The following is a 27556-nucleotide window of genomic DNA, read 5'->3' as shown; positions in this document are numbered from 1 at the left end:
CGCGGACTACCAGGGCAACAGCGACAGCAACGAGGTGCCGACAGCCCGCGGACCTGCAGAGAACTTGCTAGAGCTGCTTGTATAGCTCCAAAGTCGATGATGGTGAAGTGAGCTCCACGCACACTCACATGCACTTTGAAGGGCGTCGCAGCTCATTGTTCCCGGACGTGATCGCAGACTCACATATGCCTACTCTTGTGCATTGAGCCATGTACATACAGGTTCGAGTACACCAGTGCAAGGTACGTGATTCTGACGAGATAATCCCATTAGCCCTGGTTGGGTGCTAAAGTTGAGACACAGGGCTGTAGAGATAAATGCCGATGAAGAAGCACCGGCCATCAATGCAGAGAGTGATTGATGATTAAGATACTAATGACGGGATGCAAGAGAGTTCAAGCACAAATCGAATGGTTGAAGGTGAGGGTCGCAACTACTGCTCGGACAGGCGAGGACGACTTTGAGACATTCGATAGACTTCGCGCTGAAAGTTGTGCTGAGACGAGCTGGCTACTAACGAGAAGAGATTTGGCACTTACGCGTGCAGGAAAAGGGTCTCTGCAATTAAGAAGACGTGAACATGTTTTGGCCAGGCGTAGCATTGCTGCTCGATACACGTAATTGAGTGTAGTGAGTATGCGAAAAGAGTGGAGCACCACGAACGAGTCTACGGTCTACACACTCGACAACACATTTGGTTCCGGGCTTCGAGTGTTCGAGCGAGTGCTCAGCTACGGAGTGAGTCGTCCTCAGCTTACCTCGCTTATACCATTCTTCGTCAGCAAGCTGCGCGTCGCTCAACACATGACGAATCGCCGTTGGCGGACCTTACACGCAATTTACCGCGGTAAGAGGCGGCAAAAGCAAGCACACAAGAACAGCCAGCAGATACTCGCGCATTGAGACATAGTCCAAGACTGGACTGCAAAAAGGATGCAAGAGAAAAAGCAAATATCGCCTCGAACGCCACTTGTCTGTCGAAACCGAGGAAACGGGTCGGAGGGTGCAGGTGAAGTGGAGTTTGGCGTGGAGCGTCCACGTTCTCGTATTCGCTGGAAGGAGTGCAATAGCACCGAAGCCTGAAAATGAGACCGAGGAGAATGTGACGGATCCTTTGTACAGATTCCCGCGCGGTGCTCCAGGCTTGATCGTCAGCGAAGATGAAGGTTGGTTGGCGACTAGGGCTGCGTGCTAGGTGTTCCATATCGCATGGTACATCAATCGTCCCTTCGGCAGTCATTTGTGTTCATGCGCCATCGATGGGATGTGGCCGTTTGACGTGAACTTGTCGAGATGCAGTCTTCAACGTCGACGGGAACGACGGGTCTGGAGCCGTCATTTTGGAGGTGTCAAGTGCCCATTCGGGAGGAAGAAGCAATTACACATTAACCGTCAATACTTCAAAGAGAGGCTGCAGCCATTAAAGACATCTCTTGCTGTTGTTAGCAAGCCGATGCTGAAGTGTGGCTGGCACCGGGAAGAGCCGAGGACTTGGCTGACAGAAGTGGGTCTACTCTGAAACTGAGCCTTGAAATGTAATTGATGTAGCGCGAGATCGCTTGCTGTCGCCGCAATGCTTCGTGATCTGGAGTTCGTGATCTAAATTGCACAGCGGTACAGACAGATCGCGTGTGGAGGGTGGAGGCAAGGGAGGATCTGTGCGTGGCTGCGCTTTCCAGTGTGACATTCGAGCAATCTCCGTTTGCTGGAAGGTTGCACGACTCGGGCCCAGTGAAACCACACGACATGCAGGGGACGATGGCAGGGGCAGGCGGCGAAAGCGGCTTGGGAGCAGCATTAAAAATCCCAGATCCTTAACGCCGGTTTTCGCACGCTTTGCAGAAGGAGCATGTGGATCGGGGTTACCTGCAAACAGCAGCGAATGACAGCAGCGGAACAGTATAGACTAATGCTCTTTGTCCGATGGAAGCTGCTGCCGACTCCGCGCGCCCTCTTTGTCCCTTTGGGCTCCCGTGTCTCCTCGTGGTTTTGTCGGTGACCATCACGTTTTCTGCGCTGTCTTGGGCATGGGCAGCTGCAGATCGTGTCCAGAACAGTGCGAGCTGCGTGGGCGCGCAAGAGACATTTTATTAATCTGCCGTTGCATCCTGAGCACAGCTCCTGCGACCCTGCAAGGTTCGCAGCACTAGCCTGTGCGGTACTTTCACGCTGTTCACTTTGCGGCTGGCTTTCCCCCAGCTTGCCTGCTGCACACCAGGGATATCGTCGGGAGCCGCCCTAACGAATTCGCAGCTTTTGCGTGCAACTCTCCTCTTCCTGGACGGCCCGCCCAGAGTCTTTCCACCCCAAGGGCTGTAGCTTTTTAGTATTGTCGACTACTTACAACCTGCAGCACGCTCGCTCGCTCGTTATCTTGCTGCTGTGCCTCTTCTTCGTCCTCCATCCTCTGCTGCTCTCCCCGCATTCATTCTCCCTAGGTCTTTAGCTGCGCCCGCCGCCAATCGCGTGCACCCTGTCCAGCGTTTGTGCTCCACCCCTTCAGCCTCTGGTACCGTCCGCCGCTGGCTCAATTGCACGTTAGACCCTGGATCCACGTCTAGAAGTGGTCCTTGTTCTAAGCTTCGACACTACTGCATGCGTGCAGCCCATACTTAGTGGACCGCAACACCTCCCCGGCCGCCCTGCTGCTGCTCCCTGACTTCATCTGAGTGCGTTACATGGCACCTGCGATAATGTGTTTTGGAAGGAAACCCGTCGACCCCAAGTCCAAGAAAAATGAGGATATCGAGAAGAACCTCCGCCTGGACAGGAAGAAGGCGGAGCGCGAGGTGAAGCTCCTGCTGCTCGGTATGATGCAACACAGCTGAAGGCGCGAGAAAAGTTTACTGAGCCGCGACGCAGGTGCCGGTGAATCTGGAAAGTCGACAGTGCTGAAGCAGATGCGCATCATCAACGCTGGTGGATTTGGAAAGCACGAGCGCCAGACATGGCGTGCGACCATCTTCAACAACTTGGTGTCTGCGTTTCAGACCATCTACGCGGCGATGCAAGAGGACGACACAGACTTCGAAGATGAGGAGTGTATTGTAAGTCAATATGCGCACTCTCAACTGCTCATGCTTCAGATGTACTGACTTCGGTGTCTACAGCGTTACTCTGAGATGGTCAACTCTGCACCAGATATTGGCACCGAAGAGCCCATGCCTGAGGACTTCCTGCATGCCTTCAACGCCCTGTGGGCCGACAAGGGCGTGCAGTTGACCATTCTGAAGGGCAACCAATATGCGCTGCACGACAACCTGAGCTAGTAAGTTAAAAAAACGACTCAGACCCCCAGGCAATGGCTAACACAACGTTAGCTTCTTCCAAGACATCGACCGCCTATTCATGAAAGACTTCCTCCCTACAGACCAGGATATCCTGCGCACACGACTACGAACAACCGGTATCTCCGAGACGATCTTCGAGCTGGGCAACCTCACATATAAGATGGTCGATGTTGGTGGTCAACGATCAGAGCGAAAGAAGTGGATACACGTGTTTGATAACGTACAAGTCGTGCTCTTCCTGGTGGCCATCAGTGGTTATGATCATGTTCTGGTGGAAGACAGGAATGGGGTAAGCGCGATATTGAAACGCTGCCATCTCTCTGCTAACATGGTGACAGAACCAAATGCACGAGGCACTGATGCTCTTCGAGTCGATATCGAATTCGAAATACTTCGAGAAGTCAGCTCTTATCCTCTTCCTTAACAAGATCGATCTATTTCGCGAGAAGATTGCGGGTGGTATGAGTCCGATCAACAAAGTCTTCCCAGATTACACCGGAGGCCCCAATGATATAGAGGCAGGCCAGGAGTTCTTCGCCAACAAGTTCCGCAACCTGGTACGGCAGCCGAAGAAGGAGGTCTACGTTCACTACACCAACGCGACAGATACGGATCTGTTGAAGAAGACAATGGCCTCAGTCCAGGATATGATCGTCCAGCGCAACTTGAACGCCTTGATACTCTGATTCGGCGAATCAAGCAGGCTATTCCATCGACAGACCCTGCTGTGTCGAGTCAGCTTCAGCTGTACCTCTACCAAGCGCCGCCGAAAGTCACCGCAAAGTTACAGTACACGCATCACGAAATGGCTTTCGGAGCTAGTTGGCCTCTTAGCAGCGTCAGCCAGCATTGCCAAGCGACTTCAGCACCTCATTCCAACATTATACCCACGATATCTCGACTGCGTAACTTATTTTCTCCTTGTGTTAAGACGATCTTGACGACGTAATTCATCGATCAGAGCCGTAAGAGCAGGCGGGCAAGCGGAACGGCACCAGCACCAGCACCAGCGAAACCACGAAAGTGGGCGCCCTGGAGTAGGAACAAGAGGACTTAGTGTCACTGATGGTGTGCACGCCTGCAAGCGGACAAGAAGCTACGGCCTCAAAGAAGTGTTCTCCACTCTTGGCGTATGGTCATTCGGGCCTCATGATTGCATTTCTCTGGCATTAGCGGGCGGGATCTTCTGCGATTTATCTGCCATCCAGTGTATTTACAAAAGCTGTTTGAACGTGAAAGGAAGCAAATTTTTTGATTGCTGATCAAATCTAGCTACACGAGATGTTATATAGCTAGATGTGAGAGTGCTTTGTGTTGTGTCCTGCTGTATCTGCGCGCAGCGTCATCATTTAGTGTTGAGCTCTCTCCCGAAGTCGCCCGCCTCGTGGAAAGCTCGGTCCGAGCGTCCTTAGCGGCAAAGCGTGACGGCGCTGCAGCAGGATTGAGCCGCAGCCAACCAGTCAACCTCTATCACCACCACAAGCACCCCTCCACAGCTGGCCATGTTCTCTCCTGCGCTTGGGAGAGCCTTTCGCTCAACCAGCGCCATCACCGCTGTGCCGACCAGTTCTGTCGGTCGCGCTGCGATAAGCACCGCGCAACAGCCTTTTAGACCGAGCCATCAACGGCGCCTATCGTCCTCAAAGCCTTCTACACCTCCAGACAACTCGAAGAGGCCGACCGAGAATGCCGCGGAAGAGCTGAAGACATCAGAGAAGAGGTCGAGCAGGAGCAGCAAGCTCAAGGTCTCCAGTACATCTGCGCCGGCAACTGCAGCACGCAACATCCCTTATGTGAAGCCAACAGATCACCTCATGGAGCACCGTACGCCGTTAAAGATGTTTAATTTTAGAACACATACGCTGACAAACTACAGACCTTGTTCTCTCCACCCTCTTCTCGCAACACCGACCCATCTCGATCAGCCCAGCCGCTGAACAGTCTGTGCCGGTCGCGGCTTCCATGGAGCAGTTCGAAGCTATCTTCCAGCCGCAGAGGCGCAACGAGTCCGAGATCATCGTGAACACCCACAAGACTTTGGCCGAATTCATTCATCGTGTTCAGGCCTCGGCCGACCAGTACGAGGCTATGGATGCCTTCGAGGAAGCCGCCGAGGAGATCTACCACCTCGACAGCTTCGCACCAGCACAGCCAGAATCTCTGGAGAGCTACGCCTTCAGGCCGCCGCCTGCGCCCGTACCTTTCGACCCATTAGCGACCGAGGAGGCATGCGAGATTACCCTCCCCACTACCCACACCGGTCGCTCGAAGACCTTCCGTGAGCACGTCAGGAGGAGGCGAAGCGGCATGCTCTTGATCAGTGTCAAGAGGCAGAGGAAGCTTAAGATGAAGAAGCACAAGTACAAGAAGCTCATGAAGAGGACGCGTCTGCTGCGAAGGAAGCTGGATAGGTTGTAGTTTGTTGCATGGATCTGGATCTTTCCATCCATCGATCCCACGGCGTTTCGAACAATCCCCTACTCTCTGCATACACTTTCTTGGGCATTTTCTGGTGCTAGCCAGCATAGATCTTTCGGCGCGCGGCGACCGTGCCCGCCTTTCCATTTCCAATACCAGCACGCAATCTTCGAAATCACGCGTTCCAGCTTTGCATCGTGTTTCCGCCCTCAATTTCGTCGAGAACACTCGTATTAACCAGCTGTATAGTATTCGTTGACGAAAGAAACGCATTGATGTGGTGTTCGCTGCAAAGGCGGCTACAGGTGTCATGTTGCCTCATGAAACCCCACTGCAACGCATACTGACTGAGGCAGGCACAACACCCCAACATCAGCCCTACGATGCCCCGCACGACTTCTCGAAATGGACACTTCCTCAGTCACAGCCTGAAAATCAAACGTTCCGCAACACTCCAGAACGCATTACGGCTCGGCATGAACGCTTGACTGAACATCCTGCTTCGATATTTTGAGTGCTTTACCGGTCTCGACAGGCGGTTAAACAGGCTGAATAGAGGTTCGAGACGATGTGTTGTCATGCTCGAGACCTGGCGCCTGGTTAAGGTGGTCTATGAATTGCCTCGAAGTATAAAGCCTCCGAACTACCTCTCTACATTGACAATCCAGCAACCACAACTCGCAGACAGCGGCAGCAGTCTTTTCTTCGCGCTTCACATTCTTTTTTTTATTCTTATTCTACCGCCACCGGCTGGCCCTTATTACGACCCAAGAGCTAGTCTCACGCTCATTATTGCTAAACACTATACCTTATACATTCACTACTACTACAACGCACCACTACACACGACGTCATGATCTCCAAGGCTCTCTTGATCACGGCGCTCATCGCCCACGTTGGGGCCCGCTTCGGCCAGGAACAGGTCCCCATCCAGGCAATCTCTGCAGTCCAAGGTGGTGATCCTGGAGCTGCTGCTACAGTTGCAGGCGCTGCTATCAGTGATCTTCTCGGCGGAGCCAACTCTTGCGCAAAGGTACGCCTACTCCTGCTCTCCTCCATGTCTCTGCAACGACAACGTGCTCACATCCTCACAGCTTCAGCGCGCCGATCAAGTCGTCAGCGAACTCGGTGGCGGCGCGGACGCCATTGCCGCAGCCATTGGCCTCGTCACGGCCGAGAAGAATACCAATCCCTTCGCCAACAACAACGTCCAGAACGTCTGCAGTGACCCAAGTTTGCCTGCTACCGCAGAGCTTAGGGGCATCACTCCCTTGATCGATCCTGCTGTAGATATCAACGGTGATGCTGCAGCGCTCAGTGCCAGCTCAGCCGCGAACCCTCTTGCCGCTGATGGGTTGAGTGTGTTCGACCTAATGAGCCAGGCTGGGTTAGGTGATCTTGTGGTCTCTCAGGCAGCGGGTGCGAACGCTGCTGCGGGTGGAAATGCTGGTAGTAACAATCAGCAAGCCAACAACCAGAACCAGAACCAGAATCAGGCGAACGGTAACGGCAACAACAACAACAACAACAACAGCCAGCAGGCGAACGGCAACCAAGGCTCGAACCAAAATCAGAATCAGTCGAACAACAACAACCAGCAGGCAAATGGCAATGGCAACGCAAATCAGAACGCCAATGCAGGAGGAAATGCTTCTTGCAATGCCGGAAATGCGAACAATGCTACTGAGAGCGCGAACCAGAACGCTGGCAACGCAAACAACTCGAACCAGAACGCGGGCAACAACCAAGCCAACCAGAACCAAAACCAGAACCAAAACGCAGGAAACAATAACGGTAACAACAACCAGGACGCTGGCAACGCAAACCAAAGCGCCGCCGACAATTCCACCGCCGGCGCAGACTTCGGCCAATGCACACCGACCATAATTTTCGAAGGCGGGCAAAACGGGCGCCCCGCCAACGAATTCACATTCCAGATCGCCGACCCCCTCGCGCGCGGCGGTCAGCAAGAAGCCCTGAACCCCAACATCATCACCAATGCGTTGTGCAACCAGCTCACCAACGTGTGCGACGCGAACAATGCGGCGAAGGCGGCGTGTGAGGATGCGAAGGCCCAGGTCCAGGCTGCTGGAACCAGGGATAAGAGTACGGCGGATTTGTTTAACTCGGCATTGGGGTTTGCGGGTGCTGTTACTAACCCCAACGGTGGACCGGCGGAGCCCGCTGCGAGCGGTGCTGCGGGGGGTGGGAACGGAAATGCGAACAAGAGGATGAGGAGGGGACTGAGGTTGTAGTGGATGTGAACATGAGCCAGGCAGGGTTTTCTGAGCGTAGCTCCCCTTTAACCCTGGATCACGAGTGTGGAGGGGTGGTGACTAGGCAGGGTTGTTAGAGCGTGGCTCTTCTTTGACCCTTGTCACAAGTGTTCACCATCAAGGAGGATGTGGATGGTTTGATCAGGCAGGGTATTCAGAGCAAAGCTCCCCTCCGACCCTGTGTCACTGTTTGAATGGAGGTTTTGAAGGACTGGATAGCGTTTTCCTTTTTCTTCTATGAGTATGTAAGATATGGAAGATGATCACGAATACACGAATGAACCCCCAGTCCCTCCTTTCTCCTCTCACCTTCCACAACACTTTTGTATCAATCTTACACCTTCCACGCTGATGTTTCATCTACACTTCAAACATCCCTAGCGCGCTCCTTCCCCTTCCTCTTTCCCTTCTCCTTTCCCAGTCTGGTGCCCTCACCCAAGTCCGGAAGAGGTTCGAACTCCCACTTCGTACCATCCACATCCGCACCTCCCAGTCCGAATCTATCTGTGTCTTCGAGTTCAGCACGCACTCTCTCATAGCTCCTCCTGTAGCCCTTCGCCAGCCACTCCAGCTCCTGGGTGTCGGTTTCGAGATGCTCCACGAAGTCTCTGATATCGAGACCGACGCTCTGGCTCTTCTCCTTCATGTCATCTAAAGATGGCAAGGACATAATGAATGCTGGTGGGTGGAAGAAACGTGAATTTTCAATGTTGATAGCAGAAGAGGTCGTCGATGGGCGTTCGGCTTCTGTCCTGTCGTAACGCGAGGATGGACGGCGGTGGATGGCGATATCAATAGGCGTGAAGTGGTTATTGGTGGGGATAGGCTTTGTCTGCTCGCGCTTGGGGACAGGGATTGTGCGCGGTGGGATTGGTGTGTCTCGCGATCGAGACAGGCGAAGTGAGTGATGATGCAGGTGAGCGTCTGAAGCAGAGCGTGGTCTCTCGTTGATGTAGACGACCTGCCCAAGACAGGGACTGTGTGGAGATCTAGTTGGCTCAAGGACGTTAACCAGAACTGTGCGACCAAGACCGATAGCAAGCTCAGATGCCCGGCAATCCCGGAGCTGTCGCTGGATCTGTTTGATCTGTTCCTCAGCTCCCTCGTCCTTAGCTTGCTTAAGGTCGTCTTCTAATTGCTCGATGCGTCGAACTGTACGTTTGTGGATCGCTCCACGATGACTTCGTCTGAGAGCCTTCTCCGCCTCATGCAGCCTGTCGTACCACAGCGGGCTCACTGGACCCCTCATGAAGAGATCAATCAAAGACATCCTCTCAGAATGCAGAAGGTCCATGTCATGAAGCTCGACCTCATATCCGAATTGAGGATGATCCCAGTGCCAGAACTCTGGGAGCGTGAAGAGGAAATTGATATCTAGCTTAACCCCCCGGTAGAACTCATTAAAATCGGGAAAGCCTGGTGGAGGTGGGGAAGTGATAGGACGCCATCCGCCCCTGCGTAGAGGAGGTCGGGAAGCGGCTCGTAGGACGTCGTTCCAGCAGCTGTGCTTGCCATGGTAGGGGGCTTCACGGAAGATTTCCGCGTAGTCGAGATCACGATCGTGCATAGAGTCGGAGTTGATGGTCCAGTGGTCTGACATTGTAATTTGTTTGGAGATTTGTATCGAAATATGGATTTTGATTCAGCGTTGATGTTGTTCTGTAATTCAGGACTAGTTGTTGTGTTGTAGGGCTATTAAAGGAGAGAAATAAACGCTTATATACATACAATATGTATTAATGCCTCGCCAGTGAGTGACATTCATTTGTGAAGCACGGAGGTACAAACACCAGCCATTGAGTATACAAAATCACAACAACATTCCACTCACGATCGTCACAGTCGCAAAAATTCAACTGTCTGTTTTCCATATCACATAATCCCAAATTCACACCATCAGCCCATATAAGCACCTCCAACCCGCCCTCAACTCTTCAGAATACAGCAAAACATCAACGGGACAACCAGAAGTATCGGTGACTTTCACAAGTTGCTGACCCCCCTTGATAATTGGAACGATGATGAGATATAGCTCTTTGGCCCAAAGAATAACTTCATGGATAGATGACATCATGGTTTCTAGACAGAGGGGGTCCACCAACTTATGAAAGTCATTATAACTCAAGTGCCCAGAAATACCAGAGACCAAAACACAACGACCTGAATCAATCAACAATGCCGATAACATGTCCCCCCACAACCTCTACAGTCGCTCTCGCCGACACAGCATGTTCCCCTTCCCTCCCGGTATGATGCCCGGTATGCCGCCTCATCCAGGTATGGGAGGATTCTCAGGCCCTCGTCGTCCTACAGGTTACGACAGTGATAGTGACAGTGATGACGATGAGCCTTGTAGGCCTAGGTCTGGTATGCCATCTCGACCCGGCATGGGTGGCTGTCCTGGCATGGGAGAATTCCCTAAGCTGGGTGTCCTAGGTGGACGTAGGCCTGGTCCGTACGGCTACGATAGTGATGACGAGGAGGATGAGTATGAAATGGATGGCCCTCGTCGCCCTGGCCGCGGTGGTCATCTTCCTCTCCCTCCTCCACACATCCATAACCGAGTCCTTCAGTTGATGGAGATGTTGCAGAACAGGTATGGGCGACCCGGAGGTCACGGGGGTCACGGTGGTATGGGGCCATACGGGGGCATGGAAGGCTACGGCGGTATGGAAGGATGTGGCGGTGGGTTTAGGCCTCGCCGACGCTCTTCTGGTGACTACTAAGGGACTGGTTGTAGTAACGCCTCTCATGGTGGGTCGTGAAGGACAACTTTGTAGCTTGGCGAGCATCTCATCTCTATAGATGGTGGTAGACTGTAAAAAATGGATCTGCCACATACAACTGTATTCCGAGATTTCCAAAAAAATACGACCACAAGCAAGAGCGTACTAACTCACTACCCAACACTCTATCATTTCTTCCTGTGTTCTCTTTCTACGCTCTCTTCCCCTCTTTCAGCTTCCATGCGCTACAAATCCGTTTCGCAACCCCATCCCCACTCCACCAAGCCCCAGTCACCGTACCAAGCGCAACAAAAGGCGCCGTATGCTCCCCCGCCAACCACAACCCCCTCTCTGGCACACCTCTCCTCATAACCTCAACATCCTCATCACCCCTTTCCAATCCAACCTGAAAGTTCGCATACGCCCCAAAGCCTGCAAGCTCATCATTGACCCACGCAGTAGCGAGGAGGTGTGCAGGCTGATGATCATCGTTCGTATGATCATAGTTTGGTAGTCTTGAGTAGTACGGCTTGAAGAACTCCGTCAATCGCTGCTTTTCCTCTGCCGCATCGCGAGACGTGGCGATTAGATTGCCGATGTGGTGTGACGTTGGGCCGTAAGTGTAGAAGAGCAGGGTAGGATGGGCAGTGGGACCAGGTAAAGCAGCGAGATTGACGGCTTCTTGATTCCAGTGCGAGGGGTTGGTGGACGAGGCGTATGAGGGCGCGATGAAGGAGGTGAAGCCGGCGTAGTGCGACGGATCGACGGGGGAGTCGGCGGCGCCGAGTTGGTGGATGGGGACGGTTGTTGCTGGGACGTTGGGTATTATTGGTGAAGTTGTAGAAGTCGGCGCAGGCTGCGAATTGGAGGCATCGGTGCTGGAGGTGGATGTGTTCCAAAAAGCCGTGGGGAAGGTGATGTAAACCTATCTTTGTCAGCGACATGATTTCAGGGGACATGTAGAAGAGAATAGACCGACCTTATCCAGGTGTCCGTACCCAATCGCTCCAATGCCTTCCTGTAATCTCTGCGGTAACGCCGGCTCAAATGCGTCCAAATTCGTCTTTAGCCAGCCCAGTGGCGCCGTCATAACGACCTCATCGAACGTCTCTCTTTGCACACCCCGAGAGCCTTCAAACTCTATAGTCACTGACGGATCTTCACCTTCGCCACTCGAATTCGAAATCAGCTTCTTCACCCTGTGCTGATAATGAATGCTTGCTTCTTCGACGGGCTCAGCAATCTTCTCCAGCACCTTCTTGTAGGTCCCTGCAACGAATAGGTTCTCTCCATCAATACACTCTTCCATCCAGAAGAACTTCAGGCTCTGCTTTTGAATCTCACTTCCCACAAATGCGCCCCACATCTCTGACATCTGCAAAATCGTCTCTCTCTTCTTCTTCTTCGCTTCATCCTCTTTCACGTCGGTGTACAGCTTCCCCACCGCTTCTTCAAAGAAGTTGTACAGGCTCTTCTCTAGGTCTATTGTAGCGCACTCTGCGTTGGAATGTTTCATCGCCTGTTCGATGATGGACCATACAAGCTCCGTGTTCTCTGCTGCTTCTTTGTCAGACAAGTAGTTACCCAGAGCATCGATGACAGATTGCCGACCATCCCAGTTCATAGTCGTTGTGTTCGTTTCATTGGCGAGGTCGAGAATAGGGTTATTGTCTGTCCCGTGAATCCAGTTGGGGCCGCTGTGTAGTCGATCAGTAACCGCCTCTTTGCACAATGACAAAGCAAACCTACAGGTCGACTAAATGCTCGCCTACCTTCCCCTGGCAGAACCGCCCACCAACTCGATTCCGGCCCTCAAAGATCGTTACTTTAGCACCATGCTTGAGTAGCACGTCTGCGCACCGTAGGCCAGCTACGCCAGCACCTACAATACCGATGTGCGGGATTCTTCCTGCTGCTTTCCGAAGCATGGGTGCTGAGTCGCCGTTTGAAGTTGGCAGATCGAGATGTATGCGGTTAGCCGTCGGACTGGAGCCCGCGCCAACGGTGTTTGGACTGTTGTGAGGTTTGTAAGCCCGGTTCTCGTTGCCTATGTTACCCATGGTTGTGGGTATGACGAAGATGAGTGACAAGATGGAAGATCAGACGTAGTAGCAGCGAATGCGCGGCTCGTTGATACAAATATGGGTTCTTCGAGGAGGGGTTATGATTGAAGGGATGGGATGCTCTTCGTGGGGCAAGGCTGCATTCTCATGACCACCTTGTAAAGTGATGCTGTTGTCTGACACGACATGGCTTCTAATCGCGTTTCGACATGCTGAGGTTGGCAAGCGCAGGACCAAGGACCACTCATCTGAGAAGGAGGAGTAAACAACGCCAAGTATGTAGTGGCGTCGACTACGGCAGAAGAGATGATCCTTGGTAGAATGAGGGCATCGAACCAAAATGTACTCACCTGATGACCATTGGACGTACACGACCGTTCAGGCTGTATGCTAGTCGCGTGACTATTTTACAGAGCCTCAAGTATGCAAGATAGTACAAACTCAGTGCAAGAGGGTGTAGAGAACGAGCGCGTGATAAGACATTTTACCTTGCTGATGGGCGGCGCTAACCAAATTGGGTCCCACGAAGACTGTGACGCTCATTGGGCAACGTTGAACATGCAGGTTTACAATGCAATGACTTGCAAGTCCACAGGTTTGTCACTGATGCAGATGGATTGAGTTGTTTGGTAAAAGAGTGTGACATTTAGGTTTTCATCCTATATAGCCCACCCATCCTTTGTACTTTCGTACTTCCTTCAGCCTCCTACACCCTTTTCACTTGGTTAACAAACAAAAGCTCAGAGAGTGCAATGAGTTCCAGCCACAGGCGCAGAGCTCGTTGTCCACAAAGCATAGTTCCCTCCGTTTCCAATGTACTTTATCCCAAAAGCGTGCAGATAACAAATACAGTCATCCACATGCTCATTAAAAGCAGTTCGCGTAAAGGTCGGAAACACAAGAAGTTTAAAAAAGGATCTCCTGGAGTCCTGCAGTAGGACCAGAGAAGAGACGAATGGTAATCGTAGTATTTGGAAAAATGAAAGCAAATCTGAATCCCGCCGTATGCACTTCGTCAAACGCAGAAGAAGGAAAGAGTCGTAACGGGCCGTAAGGCTGTGGTATCGTAAAGATGCCCCAGTGATATGCACAAAGGAAACTGGTTCCTAGTGAGGATTCTCCCAGATATCTAAAACATGGTGCTCTTGCGCTTCTCAGCGCTGGTGAAGATGAGCTTCGGCGTCGAGCGGCGCTGGCCAAGGATGGGGCGGACATCGACAAAGCCCTCTTCGCTGCTCACGCTAGTGGCAGTGTAAGAGCGGTCAATAGAGGTTCCACGAGAACGCTCCTTCGAAGCCTGACGCTCCGAGCCAATAGCGCCGTTGGCAACAGCACGAAGGCTGCCAATGCTGGGCCTGCCGGAAAGGCTACCGCTGCCGCCGCTGCGGACGCTATCGGAATCGTTGTCTGAAGAGGGGAAGTTCTCGCTGTCGGGGGAAGCGCTACCGCTGCCATTGCGCTGACCTCGGCGACCGATGCCAGCACGAACAAGGTTGCTGATTGCCTGGCGGCGCTGGCGAGCAGCAAAGTTCTTGCTACCCTCATGCTTGGAGGTGGGGCTGGCCTTGAGCTCTTCGATTGAAGGCGGTCCACGGGGCTGGCGGACAGGGTGCTCTCCAGCACGCGCCTGACCAGGACCGAATGTGCCAGTCATGGGAGTGGCAGGGAAGCCAACAGAGCGGACGAAGGCAGACTTGGGACCCTCAGGCATCTCAGCCCTGGGGTCAAGCGCAAGCGACGAAGGCTGCTTCTTGTGGCCACGACGGAAAGCGTTCGCGGATGGTGGGGGAAGAGGAACAACGTCCTGGGGCGGTGTCACCGACTTCTTGGGAGGGGAAGTGCTGCGCGCCCAGGGGCTGGGGTTGACCTCGTTGGGGGGAGAGACGTGGAGGACAGGTGTGTCGACCTTGGGAGGAGAAGGCGCAAATCCGGGAGTTGGCGGGGGTGGGGAGTGCGACAGGTTGTCCTCTTGCTGGTAGGTGGGGTCGACGACGTACTGGTACTGTCCGGTCATCTGGTTGAACATGAGGTAGACACCGGGCTGACCCGTCTCCTGAACAGCCGGAGCGCTCTGCTGGAACTGTTGCCCATAGGCGTTGGTCAAGGGCGTGGCAGGGAACTGCTGCGACTGGCGCATGCCGTTGATGTTCATGTTGCCAAACTGCTGAGCAGTAAGAGCGAGAAGCTGCTGCTGGAGCTGCTGCTGCCTCTGGGCAAGGTAGACCTCGGTAGCGAGAAGCTGAGCAGCAACAGCGGGATCCATCTCGCCGTCATCGTACTGCATTGTAGGAGGAGCCAGAACCTGGTCGTAGAGCATGTGCTGCTGCTGCTGCTGGTTGTACTGGTTGGCACCAGCAAAGCCGGAACCGACGGCAGTCTGGGGACCGTTCTGGTTGAAGTTCCTGGAGAGGCGGTTGTTCTGGTTTCCGCCGATGCTGTGCTGGCGCTGGTTGTAGGGCGCAGATGCAGGGGGTTGGACAGACGAAGGTGTCTTGGGCGCAGTGCGGAGGCCGGCCAGAAGATGGGAGCGGCTGGTGCGAGGAGTCTGAACCTCGTTCTCGGCGATCGAGGCAACCTTGGGCGGGGAGGCAACGCTGAGACGCTTGAGAGCAGCACCCTTACCGCGAGACGCAAAGCTCGAGGTAGGGTTGCCAAAGCCCTGGGACTGGAAGTTGTTGTAGGACATTTGAGCAAGACCGCCAGCGTCCATGCTCATTTTGAAGTCGTTGAAGGTTGCGAACACAAAGGGTAAGGCTGCAACAAGGAAGATGTGCTATGCACACCGGAAAGGATATAGAATGGAAGGTGATGTCCCAAGTCGAACGAGTCGCTAGAGACGGGCGCAAGGATTGAGTTGCGATTACGTGATTAAGGATCGTACTGATCGTGGTTGTAAGGTAGCGTTATGATCGAAGTCCGGCCGATGGCAATGCAATGCAGTTGGAGCTATTAACAAAGGGTGCTTCAGTCGCGGTATCCACTAGCTGGTTTGGCTGTCAAAGGCAGGGTCCAACGCGTCTAGCTGAGGACGGAAGGGGCGATTGGCGAGACAGGCAGGCACGTGATGCAGGCGTGTTTACAGCAGGAGCAGATATGCACGCTGGATGCACAAACGGTTGATACGGCTGGTGATGCGGTCGTGTTGCAGGCTTTTCTCACAGGCAGAGCGACGGGACTGGACCGCGCTCGAGATCTCTCGGTGATTAGGTGGTGGCGGATAAGCTGTCCAAACAAGCAGGACGATATAAGATGCAGAAGCTGCACTGAGGCAGAGAAGAGAGTGAAGAGGTCGGAGGGAAAGGGCGAGAGCTCTAGAGGGGCCAGGAGAAAAGGTGACAGGACGGCAGACGAAGGAAGCGAGTGGGCGCGACTATTTGATGCCTACTGGCTTCTGGGTGTCTTGGCTTTGTGCAGGGAGCGACTAGGATGCAGACGGCTAGCTCCACATGGCCCCTGACGCGCTGCAGACGCTGAAACGACGGCAGCCATGCGCAGATGTCGAGGGATGGAGCGCCTGCTGCCCTGATCCTGCGCCGATCGCTGGTGCAGCAGCATGCTCAGTGCCCGCTCTTTGATGCCATGAAAGAATGAAAGCCCTGTGATGCGCTGAATTGAAGGCCTTTCACACTAGGCGGCCCAATGCTGCCATAGTGCACCAGGGTTCGCTGTCAAAAGTCCCTAGCTGCACCTCAAGTCGGCCATCGAGTCGTCCGCAGTTGCCAGCAGTGCCAGCAAGGGACGCCAACTGCAAACAATTCCATCAAAACGGCGTACGCTCATTGCTCAAGCAGCCGGGCCTTCGCACACCGCAAGACGCTCTCCACCACCACGATGGCGTCTGTCTGGTTACGACAACCAGTCATTCGTAGCGGCCGGTGACTTTGACTGGACCTAACGGCGGCTCGAGAGGAAACCAACTCTGTTCGCCGATTCTATTGGTCCAGGCCGCCTCCCGCCCGCAGTCAGCCACGAACAGCTGCTCTCCGATTCTAAATTTAATTCATGCGTCTTCACCGAGACATGAGCATCTGTCTTCGTGGACCGGTATGTGTGGATGTCTGCTATCCAACATTGCCGCCATCATGCCGAAGTCTCCATTGAGCTGCTGCACGAGGCTGACGAGACTCGAGCGTTGCGCCGAGCCGCCCACTTGGGCAAAAACCGTCGACCGTCGCTGTCAGCACCTCGAGGCTCGCTAGAGGTTCGCTAGAGTCCGTCTTTCCACACGCAATCTGCAATGCAGTCCGCAATCCGTCCGGAACCGGCAGCCTCCCCTGCTGGTAAGCTTCACACGCGTCACTTGAGCGGTGGTGGGTAACAATGTAGAGGCACGCAACACCGCCTTCCCTTACGCGTCACCTTCGAACATCGCGCTCTCAACGTCAACGTCTGCTCGCGTGGCCTCATCGTGCTCCTTCGCTCTCCGTTCCATATGCCGGGGAAGCCCTGTTGATCCAGTCTGAAACCGTCTCATCTGGCGGCCTGTGCTTTTCACCTCATCTCGGTAGCACCGCCCTGCAGAACGCCTGTCTACTCTCGACCCAATTTGGCGTCTGAAACGTGCTCTGGTCCTGGTTGGATTTGCGTTTCGTTCTCCGAAGCACCGGCACTCGAGATCCTTGCCTGAAGGCCTCGAGCACATCTCGTTCACACAATCTCGTGCTGCGTCATCAAATCCACGGATTCGTGATACCACATCTGGCGCCTGAAACCTTACAGCCTCGTTGTTACCGATGTCAAGGCAGACTTCTATACACAGCAGACATCGAGTTGGTAGGGCTGACCATAGCCTTCGCAGCCGCCCACTGCCGCTCACTACCGAAAATATCTAAGCGTAGCGTCGAGTAAACGCAATGTTTCACGTTCGACAGATGTCATGCGCGGCATGACGAGGCATCCTCCGCTCCCGCAGGCAGCATGAGGCAACGGTTTCGCCGTTCGCATTGCGGAGGAGATTGGATTGTTGACGGTATATTGACCAGGGTGATGCACCCATGCGTGTGGATGATCAGTTGCTCCACTCTCACCTGTCTGGTTTCCGGCTGCCGAACCAGATATCACTGATGTTTGATCTTAGAGAGCAAACATTCTTCGACGAGAACAAGCAATTTGCTGATCTTTGGCATTGACAAGGGAGGGGATGGCATAGATCGTCTTGGAAGGCTGACGCTGTGCACCCTTTGAATCCTTACAGCGAGAACGATTCGAGTGTTTACCTGCGCCAAACAAAGACACAATGATCGGCCAGAGAGAGTTATGTACCTTGCTCAACCACAGCCTTCAGACAAGCTCATACTATCGATGACCCAGTCAGCAACGTCACATAAGTATTCCATCACATTCACTCCTGGAGATGATAACCACTTGGTACCGTATGTAAATAGCTACTGGAGCTCTGTTTGCCCCGCAACGAAAGAAATCAGCTCGGACTTGACCTGAGCAAGAGGTAAGCCTTTAGTACATACGCCAGCGACGGTATAAGCACCAACCAAAAATACCGATATGACGGACAATCAACATACTCTACGGGCTTTACCACTAATCACTTCGTCGGTTCCGCTACGACTAGCCAAACCCACTCGATCACTCAAGGCCACGAATCCTGTCACCAAGCGTTCGAAACACTCAACCTCTGTCACCCGTTTCGACACCTACGGTCCACCTTCGGCCCTCCCTCAACACCCACGTCATTGTCTCGTCGTGCAAACCTTGTGTCTTCCACCTGTCACTCTTTGGATGTCGGTCTCGAACATTACATGTGGAGATCAAACCCGCATGGCTTCATGCTTTGGAAAAGTCGAAACATGACAGCTTGGAGTGAAACAACGCTTCACTGTTGGCAAAAACGGAGGGATGATGTGTGAAACGGTGACAGGAGACTAGCGAATGAGCTGACGACATCAACTAGACCACCTTGATGGTGCTAGAGAAACACTCTAGCTATCGAATGAATTGAAGAAACTGTACTGACGCGCCGAAAGGAAACTCATACATTGTCTTTGGAGGTGATAAAGATCCTCTCGACAAACATGGCGCTCATTAGCATCGTCTCTTCTGCATAATGGAGGGGTCCTCCGTACCCGAGTTGTTTATTGCCTGCGCTCCTGTAGCAGCTGTTAAGGCCACGTCCTGAACTCCATTCAAAGCTCCAATAATACCCACGCAGGACTACAGTCACTTCACAGCAAACACATCACTCGCTTGATATGCACATCGAAGTCATCACATCCGTCACTCTTTCCCAATGTGACAGCCAAACCTCACGCCTCATCATCGCATTAAACAAACGCCTCTTCACAATCTTCCACACGCAACCCACTATAAACGCACTTCCCTGCATTCCAAGATACTAATCACACAGTAGCCCCAACAACTGCACACTAACAACAAGGTAAACTATCTGCAATGTTCCCCTTAGGTAACCCATACGGCAGCCATCACAGCCGCAGCCTCCCTCCACTCCTTCTTCAGCTACGCGAGGCGCTCATCGTTATGCCTGACATCATATCGAATGCTGAAGATTTCGGACGCGGCTTGCCAGCGATGTCTTCAGATGCTTGGGGCTCAGGGCGCAGGTCTACAAGGTGGCCAGGATGGACAGGAGATTGCGCAGCAAGGTGAACATTAAGACGGACAGCAAGATGCGCAACAGGATGGGCAGCAAGCTAAGCCAGGTGAGTATGTGGGGATGCCGCCGCCGTCACCGCCGTATTTTGGAGGTATGATGCCGCCAATGATGCCGCCGATGTGTGGGAGTGGGTATGGAGGCGGGTATGGAGGCGGGTACGGTGGCATGGGACCTGTCTCCTAGAACATAGATACACATAGCTCAATCTGCAATATGGAGCAGACACGCCCGACTGACGTTTTACTACTTGAATATCCAGAGAGCTTTAGACTCAACCCACGCTCGTTTCTTCTGGAAGTCTGTACGTAGCTCCTTCACACTTCTTTGATACCAACCTCGCGCAATGGAAAATTCCGTGTGTCAATGGCTCTTCAAATTCAAGGTCCAGGAAATCTGAGGTACAAACATAACACCATGCCTTCGAATGTTATGACAGCGAAGACGACCTAGAAGGGAGACATCCTGGTGAGGAGCATGGTAGGCCCAACTCTCCCCGTAGTTTTGGCGGTGGTGGAGTCGGCGGTGATGGAGTCGGCGGTGATGGATCTGGCGGTCGGGAGCCGCGCAGGCATGGTGGTCAGAGGAGTCCTAGGGGAGGATTCGGAGTACAGGTATGGTGGAAGCTGAGAACATTGACCAAGGAGTATTACAATGAAGTTCTCGATCGTGAGCTCAACATTTTGTACAAAGATCAGGAGGGGTATTGAATTAGTGTATGTACAACCATCATGAAAATCTGGTGGGTAGTGTTCGACCGTATCGTGCGTGTCCCGAGCTCCCATGAACGCCCTTCCCAATGATGATCACCTTTTTATACACAACAGTACAAGTGTGAATACAGACTATGCCAAAAGAAAACCTCCATGGACGTCAAGGCAAGCTCATTGGCTTGGAGCGAAGGCTGGCGGTGCAGCTTCTAGATCGACTCTCTGCACGGTCTGCTTGAGGTCGTTGCTGCTACGCACAAGGTTGCCAAAGTACTTCCTCGCGACCTCAGCCTCCATCTTGAACTTGCTTGTCTCTTCCTTCTTGAGCTGCAGCTTCTCGACGTTGCGCTGCAGACCAATGCGAACATCATTCGTGGGGCTCTTGAGCGCGCGGCGGATCTCAGAGCTGATGCGGAGAGCGTTCTGGTGAGTGTAGTCGATAGCTGAGAGTTGTTGGGACAACTTGGCGGAAAGACGGTGTGGGAGGGATTTAGGTACTGAGGCGAGGACGTAGGATATGCCGATAGCAACTGCATGGGCGTTAGTGGACCGACTTTGAACATGTTGTGAGAGCGAGACTTACCACCAGCGATGAGACCAGGAATCAGAAGTCTCTTCATGTTGTTTGATCCCATAATCTTCGCGGCACCGAGTGCACCATCGAGCCAGCCAACACCGCCGACTAGCCTACCACCAACGACACCAGCGACTGTGACGGCCATGCCAGTGCCTGCGACCTTTTCCTGACGCTCCCAGAGGCTGGCAACGTCGAAGAAGTCCCAAAGCTCGATATCAATGTCCACCTGGCGTGCCAGAGCGTGCATTGATTTCTTAAACATGCGTTCTGGCCGGAATGTGATACCGGCGTGGATGTCGTCACCAAGGTGCAGGATGCCCAAGTTCTTGATGCTATTATAACCTTGGACAGCCTGGGTTCTTGCATGCTCTTCGCAAAGACGCACTGTTTCTGACACCTCGTGGAGCATCGAATCTCTCAAATCCTCAGCGTACTGGTAAGCGGATAGAAGTCCAGGGTATTCGATACCCATGTCTTGCTCCCCTACCCTTGAAATGCATGTGTTCAGTGTGTCGCGTGTGTGGCTGTATACATCCGCTGTTGTGTCCTCAACCGTTCGCTCTACTTGCTCGCCGGCTTCGGTGCGTGCCTTCTTCGACTCTTCGTACTCTGGTTCGAGCGCTTCGATCTCCTTTGTAACACGGTCGAGTTCGGCCTGAGAAACGTCACGGTTGACCGATGCCAGGCTGTGGAGGTCACCAAGAACGTTGAGGAGGTAAGTCTGAGCAGGCGCCAGCTTCGATCTTGCTCGCTTTTCCAGTACGAAGCGTCGTAACGAAGTCTCGAGGTCACCGAAGTCGCGAATCTTCTCTGCTTCTTTGCCTTTGCCCTTTCCTTTGTCTGATGGGTCGTCATCGCCGTCGTCACCTGGTGGCGAGCCTCCACCTGCGCCCATGGGAATGGCGTTACTCGAGACAAAGTGCACCAGTTCGCTTGACTCCTTGAAGGTCGCCGGACTGAGGCCAGCAACTTGCTTCAGAATCATCTCTTGACAACGGCGCTGATCGCGAATGACGTCGAACCCGTTCACCACCATGAACATGTAGGCCTTCTCGCGGGCGGCGCTGAATATGAAGTTCTTCGCCGACTCGGTGAAGTGGTTCGTTGCGGACACGACAAATACAACCACATCAATCTCCTCTTGCCGGGCGAAGATCGCAGTGGTTTTCAGGGAGTCAGCATTGAGGCCGGGAGCGTCGATGAGTGCAATGTCGACAACGCCGTTGTTCAAGATTGACTGATCCACATCTCGGATATCTTGGATGTAGACCTTGCATTGAGACCAGCGTTCGTTGTCGATGACGATCTTCTCAAGATCCTTCAAGTCAAAGACTGTGTAGGTGCTCTCGTTGTTGCGGTTGTACGTTGAGCCAATGGGAACTGCGTGTACTTCTTCTACACCGCCATTCTCCTTGAAGTCCAGGACCTCGCAGAAGATGCTTGTGCATGGCTGCTGATCCTCTGGCAGCACTTTCCGCCGCAGCAAAGCGTTGCAAAATGTGGACTTTCCTGCATTCAGATCTCCAGTAACAAGCACTTTGCTCGAAGTGTCCTCGATGCGCTCCTTGATGGAGTATAGGTGGCGGATGCTCTGCTGGATCTGTCCATCGAGAAGCGAGGCGATCGAGTTCTTCTCTAGCGAATGTACGAGGTCGGTCTGTGTGCGTCCACCCATGCGGAGTTCCAACTTGAGAACGGAAAAGTCCTGCGCAAGCTTCTGGGTAACTAGACGCGGCTCTTCCTTTTGTTTTGCAGCAGCAGCAGCAGCAGCAGCAGCAGAGCTTGACTCAGCAATGGGGTCGTCTCCTATAGACGTGCCAGCGCGTCGGGGAGGTCGTGGTCGTTCGGGAGAGCGTACAAATGGGTCGAAGTCGCCGATCGAGGATTGTGCGTGGTGGATGCCGGGGCGGGCGTCGCGGCTCTGTGAAGGGTTGCGTTCTTCGTGCACGGAGGGGTAGTGGGCCGGCCACTTGAGGTTCATCTCCTGGAAGCTCTTCAGGGTATCGATGGTGCCGTGAATCGCCCGGCCCAGGGCGTTCTTGTTCTGGTTGTATCGCAGCTGCAAGACATGGCTGCGCTGTCTGTCGTGCTCCGAGTTGCCAGATCCGCCAGGCGATATGGCTGTGGGCGATTGCGAGGGCCTGTCCTCGCCAATGTTAGAGTGCCAGCTTGGGACGGAGCACTGTCCATCATGCATGCTGCCTCCATACCCAGAATCATCGTCCAGCATCGACACCAGACGGGCGGCGGCTTCAGGCGTTGACCCGGAGCCCACCGTCATATAGCCGGGCGCACCAGGGACGCGCGGGACGAAGGGGTCGGGCGTGGAGACATTGCGGCGGCTCGAGGACGAAAAAGACTCCTCCGGCGTGGAGGGGTCGGCGTCGCGGTGATCGTGATTCATCGAGGTGGCTGTGTGGTGTGCGCAGTCCAGTACAGGGGCATGTCGTGGAGGGCGATTTGTGTAGGTGGTGCGGCGAGAGGCCGTTGGATGGAAATGAAACGAAATGTCGTCACGTGATCGATGATGCAGGAAAGAGCTGCTGTGGCGTCCCAAGGGCACAAGCAGGGATTGGTCGGCCACTGCCAGACCGTTGACACGTGCCGATGCCGAATCTGTGCTCTTTCTCCAAACTGGCTGGCTGTGAATGCTCTGGCGGTGAACGCTCTGGCTGCGAATGCTCTGTCTGATTTGACGCTGGTTACTGTGATTGTTTCGTCGTCTTTACAAGCGCGACAAGCGCGACAAGCGCTGGTGTCGAGTATCTCCTGGGTAGTGAAGCTTGACCATCGTCCAAGGCTTCCGTAGCAGTAGCGTCATATGGTACCGGGCCCTACCCGCTATCACGAACCCCAGCAACTCCACGTTCACCACCGCGCGCATTCACAGATTGTGCTACCACCACATTCGCCTTGAGAGCCTGATATAGTATACAGGAAAACACTCTCGCTGTGGTGGCATCACTGGAGTCGCCTGCTACGACAGCGCGCATCGATTCAACTACCATTAGCCCCCACGCTGCCTGGCAACCATGAATGTATGTTCTGTTGTCTTCGGTGTTCACAGCTTCTGACCGTGTCTAGATCGTGGAATGGGCATTTGGAAAGCGCATGACGCCGGCGGAGCGTCTGCGCAAACACCAGCGAGCGCTCGAGAAGACGCAACGGGAACTCGACCGAGAGCGCGTGAAGCTCGAGAACCAGGAGAAGAAGCTGGTTGCAGACATTAAGAAGAGCGCCAAGAATGGACAGATGGGACCACTGCGTATACAGGCAAAGGATCTCGTACGGACAAGGAGATACATCCAGAAGTTCTACCAGATGAGGACACAGCTGCAGGCGATATCGCTGAGGATACAGGTTGGTTGATATCCGGTGCTATGCATTCGGTGTGCTAACCCGAGGCAGACTGTCCGCAGTAACGAGCAGATGATGCAGTCTATGAAGGGAGCAACAAGTACGTGCAGGCAGTAGCTTCTACAATCATACTCCTAACAACATACAGCATTGCTGGGGAGCATGAACAGGCAGATGAACCTGCCGGCCCTGCAGCGCATCGCCATGGAGTTCGAGAAGGAGAACGACATTATGGACCAGCGACAGGAGATGATGGACGATGCTATCGACGACGCTACTGGCATGGAGGATGAAGAGGAGAGCGAAGACGTCGTGAACCAGGTCTTGGATGAAATAGGCATCGACCTTGGCCAAGCAGTGAGTCTCTCGTCCCGTTTCAAAGGATCAATCGCTCACAAGCCACAGCTGGGAGAGACACCAAGTGGCCTCCAGAAGACTGCTGTGCCTGAAGGCAGGGTAGCGCAGGCAATCGGCGGCGGCGCTGACCCTGACGATGATGACCTCCAGGCACGATTAGACAGCCTGAGGAGATAATGATGTGTTGTATTATGTTCTCTTGCAGACCTTGCTCTGCCTACACCTATCTAGTATGAGCAACGCTGTGATGGTCCTCAAGTTGCAGACTATCACGTAGCCCTCTGTGGCAACAATGTCTCATACCTATCCATCAAGATACTGGGGCTGCTTGCAACCGCTGCTTTCGTGCTGTGTACCGCTCGATATGGCACTCCATCCGTCTGTATCTCTCCGCGGCAGACTAGGAATTAGCTACATGAACTACAGTCTAAAATATCCCTGCTTTCTCCACCCTTCGAGCCGGCAGACATTCCAGACTGCTGATCCTTCGTTTCCCACGCACCCAAAACGAGACCATAGAAGACTCGCGGGCTGCATGCACCGGGAATGCAGCAAGTCACAAGACCTTGAACTGCTTCAGGGTCGTTCAGTCACGACGGTCAGCTCTGCACATTTGTAAGGCACCAGCGGGGTAGAGCAAGCTGTCAAACAACCTTGGAAGAGAGCACCTTCAAGCCTCGTCCCCGCACTTCCCTCAAAGAGAGCAGGCAGTGCACAGCCCAGTGTTCTTCTGCACAACTCTTCAACACGCTATCCCTAGGCCCTATCCAATCTGAATTCTTTCCGCTTCCTCGAATCTCCTGTGCAGCATCATCTCGCGTTCTTCCTTGTCCGGTAACGCCGACGTCATTTCCACACGGCACCTAACACCAGCGATCACCATTGTCGCACGCAACAAGACCACATCTCCTCTCCCATTCACGACTTCACTGCCCGCACGCGCCCCCTGGCCGAATATTCCAATTTCCGACCCACAGCGCACACCGTACGTGTACCTACCCGCTTGACTACACATATCGACGCACGGACTCGTTTTGATTGCCCCTCTTTGCTTGCCCTGCGTGTCGTCGATTCGCTTGAGGAGAGCTTGCGCTGATATCTGGGATCTTACGCAGGTCATTGACGTCACACTCGAGTACGCGCAATTCGCCAGCTTCGTGATATTCCCCGCGCAGAGGAGTCCGTTATATCCGCCACACCCGGACACAGAACGCTATCGCAATCCTTCAACCTGGCAGGTAACAAGCGCCGCAGCTTCTCCAGTAACGGAGGCTTGCTGAATCGCATGTTCGGCACCTCCCCTGGAAAAGACGACGAAGTTGCTGTTAACGAGGGTGCTGCGGTCAACGACCCACGAGGACCTGCGCCAGCTGCTTCGGTAAACGACTCAGCTATGGGAGGAGCGCCCGCCGGTAATGGACTGGACCGCAAAGCCAGCGATGCTTCGAGCCCTAACACGGAGAAGAAGCGACGGAGTAGCGGTGTATCGCGTGCAAGAGATATGTTCTCAAGCGCAAAGCAGTCACTACACCTGAGCGCTAACCCTAATGCTGCCCCTCCGCCTGGTTCTTCGCCAGCGAAGGCAGAGACGCCCATCCAGAAGCTTGGAAAATCCGATGCGGCACTCAGCGTTCCCCAGGGCTCCCTCAACAACTCTGCTGGCGAGTCTGCACCTACACCGCGGTCGACGTTCCGAGTTGGTGTGACAGAAGACAAGAACAAGAAATGCAGGCGGACGATGGAGGATACACACGCATATCTATACAACTTCTTAAGCACACCTGCCCCTTCTTTCGGCGGCGAGAAGAGGGGCTCGACGTCTGATGCTGGCTTTGTACAGTCTGAGGTCACCGGTCAGCAAGTCGCCGAGACTGACAATGGATACTTTGCTATTTTCGATGGCCACGCTGGAACCTTCGCTGCCGACTGGTGTGGAAAGAAACTTCATTTGATCCTGGAGGAGACCATCAAGAAGAATCCCAACACACCCATTCCTGAGTTGCTCGATCAGACTTTCACAACGGTCGACAACCAACTCGAAAAGCTACCTCTCAAGAACAGTGGATGCACCGCAGTCACCGCAGTTCTGAGATGGGAAGACCGAGTGCCTAACGCTCAGTCTTCTACCGGCTCTGTTCTCTTCGCTCCTGCCGCAGCGTCAGCTATCAAGAATGAGGGCGGAGAAAGCGTCCAGGTGGAATCTGCTGAGGCACATGCGGTGGCAGACCGGTTACAAAGCGAGGCTAGTCGTCAACGAGTGCTATACACAGCCAACGTTGGAGACGCACGTATTGTTCTTTGCAGAAACGGCAGGGCCCTTCGTCTCTCTTACGACCACAAGGGTAGTGACGAGAACGAAGGACGCCGCGTGGCCAGCGCCGGTGGATTGATCCTCAACAATCGCGTTAACGGCGTACTTGCTGTCACGCGAGCACTTGGCGATGCTTATATGAAGGACCTGGTCACTGGCCACCCTTACACTACAGAGACTGTGATCCAAGCAGATCAGGATGAGTTCCTGATCCTGGCTTGCGATGGTGTAAGTGAAGTCACAACAGAGAGATGAAACGATTGCTAACGAAAGTCAGCTCTGGGACGTCTGCACCGACCAGGAGGCTGTTGATCTTGTTCGCCAGATTCAGGACCCACAAGAGGCGTCCAAGAAGCTTGTTGACTACGCTCTGGCACGTTTCTCGACCGATAACCTGTCGTGCATGGTCGTTCGCTTCGACAACAAGGCTGTCAGACAGCGCAAGAACGAAAGTGCCATCGGTGTTGAGGGCGACCCATTGACTGCTAGAGGCAGTGTCACGGAAGCCGAGGCCATTGTCGCACAGGCAAGGAAGTCGATTGGCGACCCACAGCAGTCTGTTGAGAGCGCTGTAGCCAAGATCATTCAAGAAGAAGAAGAGAAAGAACCAGGGCCCGAACTGAACCTGGATGCAGCAAAGGCAGCCCAGAAGAACCCAGCTTAGGTTTCGTAGGTACTCAATATCAGAAGAAGGGGGCGGCAAGGTGTGGTTTTCGGCACCTATCGTGCCTGGAGTTTTGTCTCCTGAATCTTTCCAATGTAGGCATACTCCCAGGTTTTTAGCTGCACAAAGCCAGGCGTTCTGGCAGAAGAATCAAACAACTCCCACTTGAAACAACATGCTCG

The 27556-nt window shown here is 53.8% G+C and overlaps 12 protein-coding genes across 12 annotated transcripts; 7 read left to right on the top strand and 5 right to left on the bottom strand.

Annotated features, from left to right (window-relative positions):
• Positions 1-698: 698 nt before the first annotated feature.
• On the bottom strand, positions 699-1418 carry BU25DRAFT_410106 (uncharacterized protein). The gene has a single exon (XM_033706204.1). The coding sequence runs from the start codon at positions 1238-1240 to the stop codon at positions 779-781; it is 462 nt and encodes a 153-aa protein (XP_033562734.1). The 5' UTR covers positions 1241-1418; the 3' UTR covers positions 699-778.
• A 1275-nt stretch (positions 1419-2693) lies between these two features.
• Positions 2694-3976, top strand: BU25DRAFT_457846 (guanine nucleotide binding protein, alpha subunit; the record flags this gene model as incomplete). Its single annotated transcript, XM_033710146.1, has 5 exons — positions 2694-2808; positions 2863-3047; positions 3111-3268; positions 3321-3579; positions 3629-3976. The coding sequence occupies 5 exons, from the start codon at positions 2694-2696 to the stop codon at positions 3974-3976; spliced, it is 1065 nt and encodes a 354-aa protein (XP_033562733.1).
• An 816-nt stretch (positions 3977-4792) lies between these two features.
• BU25DRAFT_457845 (uncharacterized protein) lies at positions 4793-5708 on the top strand (the record flags this gene model as incomplete). The annotated part of the gene is made up of 2 exons (XM_033710145.1): positions 4793-5114; positions 5167-5708. 2 exons carry the CDS (start codon positions 4793-4795, stop codon positions 5706-5708), a joined length of 864 nt encoding a protein of 287 aa, XP_033562732.1.
• A 583-nt stretch (positions 5709-6291) lies between these two features.
• On the top strand, positions 6292-8065 carry BU25DRAFT_37804 (uncharacterized protein). The gene is made up of 2 exons (XM_033704162.1): positions 6292-6741; positions 6803-8065. Exons 1-2 carry the CDS (start codon positions 6562-6564, stop codon positions 7961-7963), a joined length of 1341 nt encoding a protein of 446 aa, XP_033562731.1. The 5' UTR covers positions 6292-6561; the 3' UTR covers positions 7964-8065.
• Positions 8066-8351: 286 nt separating this feature from the next.
• On the bottom strand, positions 8352-9584 carry BU25DRAFT_420996 (uncharacterized protein; the record flags this gene model as incomplete). Its single annotated transcript, XM_033708059.1, has 1 exon — positions 8352-9584. One exon carries the CDS (start codon positions 9582-9584, stop codon positions 8352-8354), a length of 1233 nt encoding a protein of 410 aa, XP_033562730.1.
• A 586-nt stretch (positions 9585-10170) lies between these two features.
• On the top strand, positions 10171-10710 carry BU25DRAFT_457842 (uncharacterized protein; the record flags this gene model as incomplete). Its single annotated transcript, XM_033710144.1, has 1 exon — positions 10171-10710. One exon carries the CDS (start codon positions 10171-10173, stop codon positions 10708-10710), a length of 540 nt encoding a protein of 179 aa, XP_033562729.1.
• On the bottom strand, positions 10707-13214 carry BU25DRAFT_410103 (amine oxidase). Its single transcript, XM_033706203.1, has 4 exons — positions 12460-13214; positions 12322-12407; positions 11690-12267; positions 10707-11635 (listed from the first exon to the last, which is right to left on the bottom strand). Exons 1-4 carry the CDS (start codon positions 12768-12770, stop codon positions 10922-10924), a joined length of 1689 nt encoding a protein of 562 aa, XP_033562728.1. The 5' UTR covers positions 12771-13214; the 3' UTR covers positions 10707-10921.
• Positions 13215-13806: 592 nt separating this feature from the next.
• BU25DRAFT_37781 (uncharacterized protein) lies at positions 13807-15663 on the bottom strand. Its single transcript, XM_033704155.1, has one exon. It carries the CDS (start codon positions 15487-15489, stop codon positions 13903-13905), a length of 1587 nt encoding a protein of 528 aa, XP_033562727.1. The 5' UTR covers positions 15490-15663; the 3' UTR covers positions 13807-13902.
• A 4619-nt stretch (positions 15664-20282) lies between these two features.
• Positions 20283-23089, bottom strand: BU25DRAFT_339185 (mitochondrial fusion GTPase protein; the record flags this gene model as incomplete). Its single annotated transcript, XM_033702754.1, has 2 exons — positions 20283-20638; positions 20692-23089. The coding sequence occupies 2 exons, from the start codon at positions 23087-23089 to the stop codon at positions 20283-20285; spliced, it is 2754 nt and encodes a 917-aa protein (XP_033562726.1).
• A 242-nt stretch (positions 23090-23331) lies between these two features.
• BU25DRAFT_410098 (Snf7-domain-containing protein) lies at positions 23332-24814 on the top strand. Its single transcript, XM_033706202.1, has 5 exons — positions 23332-23723; positions 23770-24045; positions 24094-24142; positions 24191-24399; positions 24448-24814. The coding sequence occupies exons 1-5, from the start codon at positions 23718-23720 to the stop codon at positions 24574-24576; spliced, it is 669 nt and encodes a 222-aa protein (XP_033562725.1). The 5' UTR covers positions 23332-23717; the 3' UTR covers positions 24577-24814.
• BU25DRAFT_410097 (uncharacterized protein) lies at positions 24679-25038 on the top strand. The gene has a single exon (XM_033706201.1). The coding sequence runs from the start codon at positions 24692-24694 to the stop codon at positions 25016-25018; it is 327 nt and encodes a 108-aa protein (XP_033562724.1). The 5' UTR covers positions 24679-24691; the 3' UTR covers positions 25019-25038.
• A 646-nt stretch (positions 25039-25684) lies between these two features.
• On the top strand, positions 25685-27374 carry BU25DRAFT_339291 (PP2C-domain-containing protein; the record flags this gene model as incomplete). The annotated part of the gene is made up of 2 exons (XM_033702766.1): positions 25685-26938; positions 26988-27374. 2 exons carry the CDS (start codon positions 25685-25687, stop codon positions 27372-27374), a joined length of 1641 nt encoding a protein of 546 aa, XP_033562723.1.
• Positions 27375-27556: the final 182 nt, after the last annotated feature.

Source organism: Macroventuria anomochaeta, assembly GCF_010093625.1.
Source record: "Macroventuria anomochaeta strain CBS 525.71 unplaced genomic scaffold BU25scaffold_13, whole genome shotgun sequence".
Classification (NCBI taxonomy): Eukaryota; Fungi; Ascomycota; class Dothideomycetes; order Pleosporales; family Didymellaceae; genus Macroventuria; species Macroventuria anomochaeta.
Note: the sequence above shows the minus strand (reverse complement) of the source record. Positions and strands in the feature narration are given on the sequence as shown.

Excerpts from the sequence above, each read along its gene's own strand:
- BU25DRAFT_410106 (XM_033706204.1), bottom strand. The coding sequence starts at position 1,240 with ATGACTGCCGAAGGGACGATTGATGTACCATGCGATATGGAACACCTA.
- BU25DRAFT_37804 (XM_033704162.1), top strand. The coding sequence starts at position 6,562 with ATGATCTCCAAGGCTCTCTTGATCACGGCGCTCATCGCCCACGTTGGG. Across the intron at positions 6,742-6,802 it reads GAGCCAACTCTTGCGCAAAG|CTTCAGCGCGCCGATCAAGT; the intron begins GTACGCCTACTC and ends ACATCCTCACAG.
- BU25DRAFT_410103 (XM_033706203.1), bottom strand. The coding sequence starts at position 12,770 with ATGGGTAACATAGGCAACGAGAACCGGGCTTACAAACCTCACAACAGT. Across the intron at positions 12,268-12,321 it reads AACGACTATGAACTGGGATG|CAGAGAACACGGAGCTTGTA; the intron begins GTCGGCAATCTG and ends ACAAAGAAGCAG. Across the intron at positions 11,636-11,689 it reads GGTACGGACACCTGGATAAG|GTTTACATCACCTTCCCCAC; the intron begins GTCGGTCTATTC and ends TGACAAAGATAG.
- BU25DRAFT_37781 (XM_033704155.1), bottom strand. The coding sequence starts at position 15,489 with ATGAGCATGGACGCTGGCGGTCTTGCTCAAATGTCCTACAACAACTTC.
- BU25DRAFT_410098 (XM_033706202.1), top strand. Across the intron at positions 24,143-24,190 it reads GTCTATGAAGGGAGCAACAA|CATTGCTGGGGAGCATGAAC; the intron begins GTACGTGCAGGC and ends AACAACATACAG. Across the intron at positions 24,400-24,447 it reads GCATCGACCTTGGCCAAGCA|CTGGGAGAGACACCAAGTGG; the intron begins GTGAGTCTCTCG and ends CACAAGCCACAG.
- BU25DRAFT_410097 (XM_033706201.1), top strand. The coding sequence starts at position 24,692 with ATGTCTCATACCTATCCATCAAGATACTGGGGCTGCTTGCAACCGCTG.